Below are 13,046 nucleotides of genomic sequence, written 5' to 3' on the forward strand. Positions count from 1 at the left end.
AAGTAAATGGTCTCATGCGGTGACTAACAGGAATGTCTGGAACATAATTAATAGGAGAGAATATAGTCATTTTCTTTACTTTAGGAGAGTGTCTGGGCTTCAGTGCAGACTCAATCACCATATCATGTCATGCCAAGCAATAAGGTATAGGAATTATTTACATTACTTGAAGGCTTTAGTTGCTTCACACAGCACCCTCAATAGTATAGTATAATATAAAGATCATTATTATTTCTTAATTGGTACATCCTTATACCATCATTGTTTACATATGAACTACAATGTAATATACTGCACATGCTTTCTCAAAGTGAACACAACAAGAATCACCAGCACCAGACTTTCTAATTCTGTATGGAGGGGATATTTCAGGACAAAGCACCAAGACAAAGCAGCTGCTTCTTTTCCATGCCTAAAAAGGAAAGAGGAGCTTTTTCACAGAGAGGCGGAGAGACTGGTGTGTGCTCTCCCTCACCACTGTACATCCACCACCGTCTCACTGCACTCTGAGACAGAGCGCCCCGGGGCAGGCCAGGGAGCGGAGCCAGGCCGGTCCAGGTGGGAGCTCGTGCAGCCTCAGACATCAGAGCAGAGACGTCTACTGTCTGCACTGTGCACTTGGTATGTGTGCTCTATAGTGCGCTTACTCACTAGGTCTTTGTCTGAGAGTCAGCTGTATCGAGCGCAGTGATTTCCTTCAATGTTCTTATTGTGTCTCGGCTTGTTTTACAGCTTTAAAAAGTAAGGATTTGCTAGACATTTTACTGAAAATAGAATCTATGCATAATTGCGACGTCATAGCTATAAATGCAGGAGGTAAAGCATGTTGCCCACTAACAGTATCATTGCTTCTTTTTTCCTTCTCTCTATGTCTCCCTACTCAGCTCTGCTCAGCTCAGCTCTTTCTTTTTTGTTAACTTTATTTTCACCAATGATAAACATAAAGACAACAAAAATACAGTCGCTGTTTAATTGGGTCTACCATGGCCAACTTCTCACCTAGTCGGGACAATTTGAGTATAGCTCTCTAGACAGAGATGTAGATCAATCTGAACAGCTGCCAATGAGCAGGTGTCACACAAAGATGAGAGAGGATGTCCAAATATTGCTCTCATCCGTATCATAGCAGTCTGCCACTGTGACCTACTTTTGACCCACTCCTGAAGATAAACTATTCTTTCAAATGAATGAAGACCAACTAGCACAAGTCTGACAGAGATATAGCCAAGAGAGTTGAAACTAAAACAACAGAGATGAATGACGGTGTGTTTAGGTTTGCACTGACAGGTTGTAGGCCCTGCAGCTTCTCAAGCAGAGTTAGGCATCAATTGAAGAACAAACCCACAGAGATGTGAGTGTGCAAAGGGCTAGAGGGGGATACTGATGCTTCTGAGAACACAGAAACAAACACAACATGTTGTAAGGTTTACTACTGCTGCTGCAGAAAAGACTTCAACCAAAAAATCCACAACGTCCCCTAAAACAACAATATCCCAACTACAATTTCCAGCTTTGGTTTGTCGACTAAAAGACATAGATTTTTAGAAGACATACCAAAAAAATACAGTTTTGGGTGCAATATTTACAGTTAATCGCGTAATTTAATATAGTAATGTTGGGAGGTGAATTATCAGTATAAGTTCAGTTGACGCAATGGAGAAACCTTTAAATCGGCCAAGTTCCAGAAGACGAATTACACTGGGAAAAGTACATAGCCGGGTATTCAAACAAATCTTTTACAACTGGAAGGTTCCATGAACTAATAAAACTTTGAATCAAGCTGTCGAGCAGCACAGACAGGTCGACAAGGAGCAGCAGAGGCAGCTTGGAGGGAGGACTGATATATGAGGTCACAAGGGGCTTCTTCCAAACAACACTTGAACACAGCAAAATAAAACAACTCACTCAATACACAGAAAACGTATGACGGGAAAAAAAAAAGGAGCACTCACTGGGACTCCAATAAATCACCTTTAAGCTGCTGATCAATCACCTAAACCTTCCCCACAGGCTCAATATTGACTCTGGAAATATAGCTGTTTGAAGGGAACGCCACATTTTGATCTTTTAATTTTCTATATATATTTTTAAGTACATCACATTAAGTAGACATTCATTGACTCTAATGTGCTCTCACTAATAAGGAAATGTCAATCAGGCATAAAAGATTAACAGAAAGTACATAAATAAAAGCATTTTGAAATAAAACTGCATTAGTAAACACTGTATCTTTGTGTGTGCTTATATGCTGCCTTCATGTATGGTGAAATTGTAATAAATAAAGGTTTACACTTGTATTGTACTTTACAAGCTTGACAAGCTTCTCAAAGCACTTCACTGCAGGCGTTAATTCTTCCCATAGTCGGTGGTGGTAAGCTATTAATATAGCTGACGGGAAGCGTGGCTGCCAATCTGTGCTATCGGCCCCTCAGATCACCACACACTCTACATCCATACACACAGAAGGTGGGTGAAGTGTTTTTCCCTTGGACACAACAACAGTCAGCACTTGCAGGAGCAGAGATTCCAACCTCTGACCTTTCAGTCATGAGACGGATCGCTCCATCTGAGCCATTGTGGCACCAACCCATTACGTTTGTTCAGACCTGGATTTTATCCGATTTCTTTTAATTGTATGCAACTGTGAAGCACCTTGAAATGCCTTGTGTATGAATTGTGCTGAATAAAAGGTCTTTCACTAGAACCTAAAAATCAAGTTAGAAGTCTAGGGGTAATCATGGACTCAGACTTGAATTTTAACATTTTGAGTCAATTACATCAGCGGCCTTTTACCATCCAAAAAAAGCATTGCTATAATAAAAAAACAGACCTGGAGAGACTAATCCATGCTAATCCAGTCAGACTATTGTAACGGCCTGTTCACTGGCCTCTCTGAACAAGCTGTTAGAGCTGCAGTATATCCAAAATGCTGCTGCTCGAGTCCTGACAAGAGGCAGGAAATACGACCACATTAGTCCAGTGCTCCGGTCTCTGCACTGGCTTCCTGTTCCTCAGATAATAGACTAAAATAGCTCTACTTGTGTTCAAGTCTCTTCATGGTCAGGCACCAGGGAGGGGTCTCCTGGTGGTTCTTAGAGTCACCACAAAACACAGTGAAGCTGTGTTTCAGTATCATGCAGCAAAGGTCTGGAACGGTCTCCGTGACGACGTGAGACAGGCCTCGACTCTGACTATCTCTAAGTCCAGACTGAAAGCATGCCTATTTACAGTTGCCTATGGCAATTCAATGTATTTCAACAAATGTATTTTTATGAATGTATTTTAACGAATAGTGTCGTTATTTGTTTTTATTGTATTTTCATTGTATATTTGTGTTTGGTGTGAGGCACATTGAGTTGTCTCTGACATGAAATGTGCTTTATAAATAAACTTGCCATGCCTAAAATAATCGTCCCTTGCCTTGGTCTCTGGTCATATGTGGCAACCATCTTTCACTTTCCCATTTGCCTCCAAGCTCCATTTTGAGAATGTGTCACACAAATAATTTCCCAACCTGCATAATAATTTGTGACAATACATGTTGTGCTAATCTGAAAAATTGCCATCCAAAAAAAATTTGTGAACATAATGTACCGTTAGAAACTGGAGTTTTCTTGCACTGATGGTGCTATATCTAACAACAGATGTTCAATACCTCGCTATGTGCAAAAGAATTCCCATCTGTGGCACATTATGTGACCAGCTCTTGGAGGAATTAAACGCTATATACTGAGTATGCAATTTTACATAAAACAAACCTGCTGATATTTTTAAACACAGTCTTTTGCCTCCACAGACACTGACGCTTAAACTGGCACAAAACAGGTCTACAAATGATGGCAGCCTTACCTTTGCGGGAATACGAGCCGTCAGGAGGTACACTCGGTGAGATGCCAGAGCCTGTAAGAGAGATCAGAGAGAATAATAAGTATGTGGCAGTAAGTACACACTACAGTAAATATACACCAGCCACAAGCAAAAGAACAAGGAAATGACAAAGCTCACGGGGGGACTCAGGTTGACTCACCGACTTGAGAGACATGTGGCAATGAATGTACAACTACAAGAAAACCCCTTAAAACACAGGGAACTACTAGAGGGCCTAAAAGGTATGTGTTTAATAGCAGAGGGGGGAAATTCAAACAAAAAAAGATGTCATAGTTGGCTGCTTCTGTTGCATTTTGGAGAGTTAAACGTCAAGCACGAATGAGTGAAAAAGGGTACGGCCAAAACTTGAAATTCCAAAGTGGACAAGCACTACTGCTGGAAAGGTCACTTGGCTTTGGTTGCAGACAAAGCTAATACAGGATGAGATGAAAGACGCAACACAATATCATTTTGTGCATGAATAGAAGCAAAGCATCATTATTAACTAAACATTCAGACTTACAATATAAACTACCTATGTTTGCCATGAATGTCCAAACACCCACTTAACCACAAAGTCTAATCAAACAGCATGTAAAGCAGATTTCTGCAGTGTAGGTGCCATGAATGAGAAAGAGGCAGAATCTGGCAGCCCTGAAAGACCACAGTGCTGTGCATGTGAGAGGCTTGATGTGATAGACACAGACAGGCTGCGCTGAGTGACCAAACATAACCTCCACAGAGCACCGGCCAGACTTAAATATAAATCGGCTGCTTGCACTGAAGAAAAAATGACCAGGTATACCACATACATGTACATAAATGAAGCAGGCATTTCTATTTTGTTTTATGATTGTGTTATTGAAAGTGGGCAGTCATTAAACCCCCTGCATCCAAAACCCCACCCCTCCACTCTGGTTCTGTCCTCCTCCCTCTGTCCTCTCTCCCTGTCTGCCCCCCTTTGACTTGAGGCCCACGGCTTTACTTTGAGCCAGAGTTTCACATGACCACCATATTGCCCCCAGTTTGTTTGGGGACAACCAGATGGCAGGACGGGTAGATCATGGCTAAGAGAACTCACCGGACATCTGCTCCTGGTGTCTCTGAATCAGACACATTTAGATAGAGATTAGCGATACATTTGGAAGCGCTGTTGAGGAAAGTTGAGTGCAATTTATCTGTTGCATTTGATATAAGAGCATCCATCCCATCATAGCATTCAATTTAAGAATAGAAAACAAATCTTACAAAGAGCATCAGCCTACTAGCTTGCTGTGAGTTACATATTGATCTGGCATATCATTTCTTGATATACGAGTCCCTATTTATGCGAGCTTGATTAAATTATAACAAAGAGTGCAAGGTCAGAATTTAAAAATATACAGTGTAATATAACTTTCACTTCTATTTGACCAACCATGCAACTTCCAGACCATTAGTGATTATAAACTGTACTGTGTAAAAATTATAAAATAATAACAAATTTAGGGGGGTAAATTAGTCTGGAGCAGATCCATTGTTGCTTCTTGCAGTCTGATTAGGTTCATTAAGTTGAGATCGGATCTCGGACAGTAGTTTACATGTTCTCCCATTGTGTAGGTTTGCAATATTTATCTTGCAGCCCTAATAATAAACAGCACCGTCTTTAGTAATTTCTAAGACAGAATAAAGCAAGGGTAAAAAAAAAAAGTTGACAGCTTTTTTGTAGTATTTGTTCATGGGAGTTTGGCCTCTTAAACTTCGCCCGAACTGATCACTATATTTTACAGTACCTTGATACATTGTACCTAACTAAATTTAGTACAATGTAATGTGCTCTGTAACAATGTGTAGTAACTTGTACCTATGGGTTAGATACACGATGGAATAACTTGTATTAGTACTTTGTATGATGATGTAATAGGACACGAGACCCTTAGGGTTAGGGTTAGAGCTATGTCTTATTACATTATGTACCTACAAACTACAAATACATATCATTCCATTGTGTAGGTACAAACTATTACACAATTGTTACAGAGCACACTACATTGTATCAAGGGAACTGTAAAATAAAGTGTTACCCCTAAATCTACAAGCTTCTCTACAGGAGAGCAACAGTGTAATGCCTCATTTTAAAGCTAAGACCCACAAAGGTGATCGCAAAATTGTCGTTACATTGTCGCGACGTTTTTGTCACATTTTTGAAACATTTTTGTGGCTTTTTATTAGGCTTTTTGTCACGCTTTTGTCCCATTTTTGTGGCTGTTTTATTGCTTTTCATAGCTTTTTTTATAACGTTTTTGTCTTGTTATCGCCTTGTTTTTGACACTTTCATGCAGCGTTTTCATCCTCATTTTCGTTGCTATTTTGATGCTTTGTTTTTAAGCTTTTAGGTTTTGGGTAAAGCCAAACTGGGGGAAATGTGCTCAGTTCAAGCGGGGGTTAAGACTTTTTTTTTTTTTTTTTTTTTTTTTACAGTACAATGAGCTACTCCCAACAGCAACATCTTAACTTTTATTTGCCAAACCCTCTCTTTCTTCCCCCCCTTTTGATCTCCCCCACATGAGCAGCCGTTCAGACAGGCAGCGGTTACCATGGCGCTGCACACGCTGTACAAACTGATAGACGCTCAGTTGGTCACACATAAAAGTGCCAATAACTATTTCTCCCCTAAAACACAGATCACCTTGTTTAGGCTTCGCTCCCGCGCTGTGAGCGACTGGACACTGTTTCATCTGCAGTCACTGAGTCAGAGAGGAAATCTATTTCCGGAAAAGAAGGCTTTCTTCATCCATCTCGAGGCGCATTCACACTTCACAGGACCCGTCACTCACAATATTGCTACTGCTGCAGCTCTTTTAGCCTAGGAAATTCAGGCCTTTCTTAAATTTTCAAGCAAAGCAAATTGAGAATCCTTTTTTATCCGCCATTATCTGTAATGCATTAATCATATCAAATCCCAGCTAGCAAAATAACTATAATCATCACATGCCAAGCTGAAATGTAGTGCTACAGCTGAGAGATAAATGAAGATATAGAGTTTGTTATGTATTGCCAACTTAATAAATAAGCACAGACTTTGCCTCTTGGGGACCGAATAAAGCGCTGAATGTCCGTGTCTAAACTCAATGACTCACATGCTCGCTGTCAACAAAGGCCAGTGGAATAAAGGTATTTTTAGGCACTGAGCAAATGTTTATAAAAAGGAAAGAATAACACGGGGCATGGACAATGAGAAAAGCTTTGTTTCTGTGTAGTGAAAGATCAATTCGTTAGTGGACCACGTTAAAGCGGAAGGGGAAGAGCAATGACTTAATAGATTGTAAGTGCTGTTTTGCTGATAAGGAGCCATGGTTAAATCCAATCACAGGGCAGGTTCATAATGAAGGCAAAGTGTTCAGGAGCCATTTCATCTCTGTCCACCGTAGTGTGACAGAGATGATCCTATCTATGTTCCATGTGCAATCGATCAATAGCCGTGGGATCAGCATAAATCCCCTTTTTTCAATCTCATATCTTTTTTATTTCCTTAACATGTGACAGCGAATGAAAATCTGCCACTTGTACAATGACACGATTACAAAAACCTAGCAACTCTTTTCCAATAAATGTGTCACATGAATTGTACATTGCTGACAACATGCATTTCTCCAGCCTACATTTACGGATGGTGCAAGAGGGAGGCAATAGGTCCCAGACTGCAGCTCAATAGACCGATATGGAACAGTGCCATATGCTTTGTTAAGCCTTGTTTGGACAAAAAAAAGAAAATAAAAATCCTTTACAATTTGCATCACAATTGGACTTTTACCCATTCTTTCCTGTCCTAATTTGTCATGTAGAACAACAATACTTAATTGGTTAAAATGACGATAATAAAACAAAGCACATGCATTTACAAAACATAAATAATTAAAAGGTTAAAGATATTTCTTGTGAAGTACAACTCTTAAGGTGAATATCTAAAGCAAGGCAATAAATTGATTTTGCACAGCCAGTACAAGCTGCTGACAAGGCAGCTGGGGTCTCCACTGCAGCTTCCAAATACGCAGGAATCTCTGCACAATTTGTCCACAAAGTGAAGCGCAACATATGCTTCATACAACCATAAGCCAGTGCGGCATCTGAAGGTAATAATGTAGCTAATCTCATTGAGCACAAAATTAAATACTAGTTTCAGGTTAGATTTTTAGGAAAGATTTGTAATGGTGAAGATCCAATTAGGGCAGCAGGAAATGTATTCATTGTATGCCCCCTTCACGTTGTGCCAGGAGCCAAAGCCAGCGCTAAAAAGAGACATCAATTTCCTTTTATCACTGCCATGCCCGTCATTATGGTTTTACTGCTGAGGAGAGGAGCGTGGAGGGGAACAAAGGCGGCCGACGGTGGCACTTCCTGAACGCGTTTGATTGGTCGCAGTAATCAGACCACAGCTGCAGCAGGAGTGAGTGGTGGCATGGAGGAAAATGCTCTTCCTCGTGGCATCCCACTATGTAGCCCCTTGCTTCTGTAAAAAGAGTATTATGAGCGTGATTGTGTTTTAATCACGTTGACTTTTGATAAGGCACTGATCTTTTGTCTGGCAATGGTGGAGATAGTGCTCAGAGCAGGATGTTGTTTATTTGCTTGGCCAATTATTATTTCAGAAAATATGTCAACATGATGAAAATAAATAAGTTACATGCGCTCTCTACTGCATTTCTTACACTTGATTAAAGCGGTTGCACATTCACACTAGTTTAGAACATGTCTTGCTGCTATTATTGCAACCACACCATGTCTAAAACACAAACCAAGGCTCAGCACATCCGAGGTTGGCTGTGGGATTCAAAAGGTTGCCGCGGGATTAAACGCTACAGATTACTCCGCGTAATACTGGATACAGATCTGGGCTTTTACGAGCTGGATGCTGTCAGGGTTGATGGAAGGGAGGTCCCAGAGGAGACCGTCGTCCCGCTGCAGGTCGTCCTCAGACCCCCCTGCGTGCGCTTCACTCACAGATAAGGCAGACGCGGGTTGATTCATCAGCATGCCAGGCAGACACAATAATGCAGAGGCGTGCGAGTGTAGCGATGCCAAGGAGCCAGGATCTTTGGAATGAAAATAATCAATACAGAAGGGCTGAACAAACAAGGAGGAATTATGAAGTGAGGCTTGTTTACGGGATGGGTAACAAAGAACAGTAAGAAGGAGATACGAAAATACGAAATAAAATGAATGTACAAAATCATTATTGGAGAGTCTGACAGAAGGTTGTAGTTTAATTTCCCTGATAAATTAGTAAACAGGATTATTACTATTGTATTAATAAATCAAGATAATCACATTATTTTCCACATGAATTGTAAAGCTAAAAACTGGCATAGGTTTATGTAATATGGTTCTGGTTTCTAGATTGAATTGCACTTTTTACAGTAAGCCCACAGGTACTGAAGAAGGCACACTGGGAAGAAAGGAATGACAGAGACAAAGGCAGAGCAGCAGATGGGGAGGGGGGGGGAGTGGGGCACTTTGGTCTGTGTTGGCATTACCCACGGCTTGTACTGCCAGTGTCAATGATAGAAATGAAGTTATTCTAGCAGAGATCACAAGCGTTGGTGGGGCTCCCGATGCAGAGGTCGTGCTAGGATAACAATTACGCATCAAAGCAAAAGGATGAAAGGAGTTAAATGGATTTTTAAACAGATTGTGTTGCATAAGTAACTGCGGATGCCCGATACAATTTGAAAGCTTGTACAACATATTTGAAATAGTTTAGGAAGTAGATCGTATTTGTGCGAGTCTATCCTTAATTCTCAAACTCAAATTAAGTAACGATAAGCACTCAGATGAGAAGCAGATGCGCTTGACTGAACACACAAGAGCCCACTACAAAGTGACCAGGGTGGATACGGGGAGGGCATTTCCTCTGCACCAGTAGCCACTTTAAGGGACTTGAAACCAGTCGACTATACTCCGTAAGACACAGCTCATCTCAACAACTCAAACAGAGACTTTAGATTGTAATGTGGAAAAGTTACATACAAAGTCTATCCAACTTTTGTGCATGGCCGTATTATTAAAGTTAATACATACTTTATTGTCCATGTCGGGATAGACATGTGAGGAGCAGTGGACGACTGGGCTGCGATGTCCGGGGACGCATTTCCAAACCTGAAGGATTTAACCTCTTACCTCTTCCCTCTTACCTCTTACCCACTCTTTAACAAAGTGCATTTTCTCAAGACTTGACAGGAGTTACAGACTATAGGCCAGTGTAAAGCCTCATTTGAAAACTAAGACCAGCAAAACTCAAGCTTCTCCCTCGTTATGATCACGTCACATTTTTGTCCTTTTTGGTTGTGTTTTCATCATGTTTGTGTTGCTTTTTTGACATGTTTTGGTCACATTTTTGTTGTGGCTTGATCACAGTTACATTAAATGCAAAAAAACAAACGTGACAATAATTCCACAAAAATGCAATGAAAAATGTGATAAAAATGTGGCAACAATAAAGCAATGAAAACATGACAAATATGTGAGAAAAGTGCAACAAAAGAGCAATGAAAATGTGACAAAGGATGAAGCTTTGATGAGTTTTGTAGGTCTTCAATGAGTTTTCAAATGAGGCGTTAAACTGGCCTATAGGCTGTAAACTCTCAGTTCAGGCGGGGGTTAAGAAGTTAAACTATTTTGTATATTTTGGTTTAATGTATGAAACAGAGCAAAACCATCCAGACATGAGAGAACCAGCAAACTCTGTCTGCCCACAGAGTCAAAAATCAAACCAAGGACCTTCTCGATGCGATATAAAAACACAAACCACTCAGCCACAATGTCTCCTATGACTATGATCACATTACGAAAAATCACAACGTGGGTTGTACGCTTTATTAGGTTGTACATGGAAACCTTCAAGTTTTATGATTTAAAATGCATATGTTAAACAAGCAATCCCAGCTCCTGATGTCTGATTCCAGGCGTGCCCCATGTGCACTACAACAGCCTCTCGGGTCTAAAGATAATTTGAATAGGCTACGGTATAATAAAAAAAATAATGGTGGACATTTTAATTTGTAATGTGCGCAAGTGCATTTCAAGCACACGATAAAAAGCGATATTAATGACATAAATCTGAAGGACAGCACTTGCATATGGTGATAATAGAAAAACTGTGCCACACCATTAGATGCAGTAACAAGAAGAGCAGCCATGCAGCAAGAACATGGGACAGCGCTGCCCTGAAGTCACAGTGGTCATTTTGCTGCTGAGTTGCTGCTTGCGTGCCAGCGACTGTCACTCACTGAATCAGAGGGCAACACTCAGGCTCGTCTTTTAAGTGCAAGGTTCAATTTAGAGATGCAGCTTTTTTGCTATGGATACTGGGGTTTGAGATACTGGGGTTTGCCGATATCCGATATTTGCCGATACCAAGAGACTTTCTTAAAGAGGGGGTATTATGTTTTTTTCAATCACATAGCACCAGTCTATAGCACCCTACAATGATGACGAAACCTTCTGTTGGTCTGTAAATGCAGTAAATTAAAATAACTGCCTTGAATAAAATTGCTCTCTCAAAATGGCTGTAGCGAATGGCTTGAAATAGGCCTCTGTCTCTTTAAGAGACAACATTTTTAAACTCTGTATAGTCCCTTTAATACTGTATACACAACTCACAGGAAGTGACCTGATCATTACATATATGTTATTTCTTTAACTAAAATACAAACACTTGGCTTCAGCAGTGGTTATTTCATTTTATTTGGCTACTTTTAGTATTTCTGTCATAGTTTCTGATCCAGCCTTGATTAGTTTTAGCATACTGATGCTAACCTCAGCATTTTGCGCAGCGATCAACAATACATTCACTTAGTTTTAGATGGTAAAGGTTGTGTTATTAAGGCATTGAGAGACAAAACTGGGTATCGGTTCAGTATCGGATTTGTAGCCGAAACCCGATATCTGATACCAGTGCATCCCTAGTTCAAATCCCATCAATACATTTCATTTTGTCACTTAAGATTTATGGTTTGTCAGTTATCAAAGACGCCAGACCAGTTTTGTTCCAGCGGTTTACAAATGTCATTACGACCAATCAATAATGGATGTGTCTGTGAACCCCCAAAGCCCACAACACAGTGACCGCACAGTGCACCAAGCAAGCAATGCCATTATGAAATCATTCCCGGTAAGGTGAAACCACAATGATACGGGGTCTGAACAGTACTGTACATGTCGAGTGTTCAAGCGGTATTTAAAAACTCAACCCAGTCAAGCATCGAGGCTGGACAATTCTATTACAGAGACAATGAGTGACAATGACCCTGACCTGCGGGGCGATGAAGATGAATGAGAGTGAGCGGGACTAGGAGCTGACGCTAAGAAATGTCTCTCAGGGGAGTTCGATTTAGAGCTGGGGGAGAATTTTCAGCTAAATGATTGGGTGATATGCTGAAAATTCATGGCATGAGGTTGCAAACTTAATTATTTTGGGGTCATTCCACAATCAGCAACGGCAGGGCCAAGTGAGTCTCTTCTGCTCAAACAAGGACCAAAAATAAACAAAGGATGAGAATATGAATATCTATGGAAAATATTGTTGGTGATGCTTTAACTTCCATAAGGAATAGGAAAGGGTTTTTACAAAAATTACACTCAGAAGATTATGACATCATTACACATCATTCATGGGTTTATAAATGATGCTTTGTTATATCATTCATGGGTGATAGAAGGTGGACTACTCACTAATGTGTGTAGCTTTTAATCTGCAAAGTCATGCCAGGACAGTTTATCTAAGGACCCACTGAGCCAGACAACCGGATTAACTAAAGAGAAAGATTATACAATATACTTCAGTTTTGAGGTGCTAGAAAACACATTTTTATCTGATCTGTGGGCATTGTTTCACACAAATCCCTCCATCCTAAAGGAGAAAAAGATGTAATAAAGTCAACTACAGCTGTCCAAAGCATACAGTATGTACAGTGTCTAAGGTCTCATGTTTTCATAGCAGCCATTGCGATAATAACCCCCACCCATAGGAACAGTTTAAGTTGGGGTGGTACATGTAAAGAGCATTGCAACCTCCAACCTCAACATCCATACTAAAATGTTTTTGTATATTGCTTTATATCCCCTCCTGGAACCGCCACCTTAACGTGGTAGAGGGGTTTGAGCACCTGAATGATCCTAAGAGCTCTGTTGTCGGGGGCTTC

At 40.5% G+C, this 13,046-nt stretch overlaps 1 protein-coding gene across 1 annotated transcript in view; it reads right to left on the reverse strand.

Moving 5' to 3' along the window:
- Positions 1 to 13,046, reverse strand: part of LOC306967352 (F-actin-uncapping protein LRRC16A-like) — a 46,222-nt gene that overhangs the window by 24,991 nt on the left and 8,185 nt on the right. Inside the window, exon 3 of the mRNA XM_079562341.1 lies at positions 3,850 to 3,900. Within this exon, the coding sequence (XP_079418467.1) occupies positions 3,850 to 3,900 (51 nt within the window). The remainder of the gene's footprint in view (positions 1 to 3,849; positions 3,901 to 13,046) is intronic.

This window comes from Gobius niger, assembly GCF_951799975.1.
Source record: "Gobius niger genome assembly, chromosome: 8".
NCBI lineage: Eukaryota > Metazoa > Chordata > Actinopteri > Gobiiformes > Gobiidae > Gobius > Gobius niger.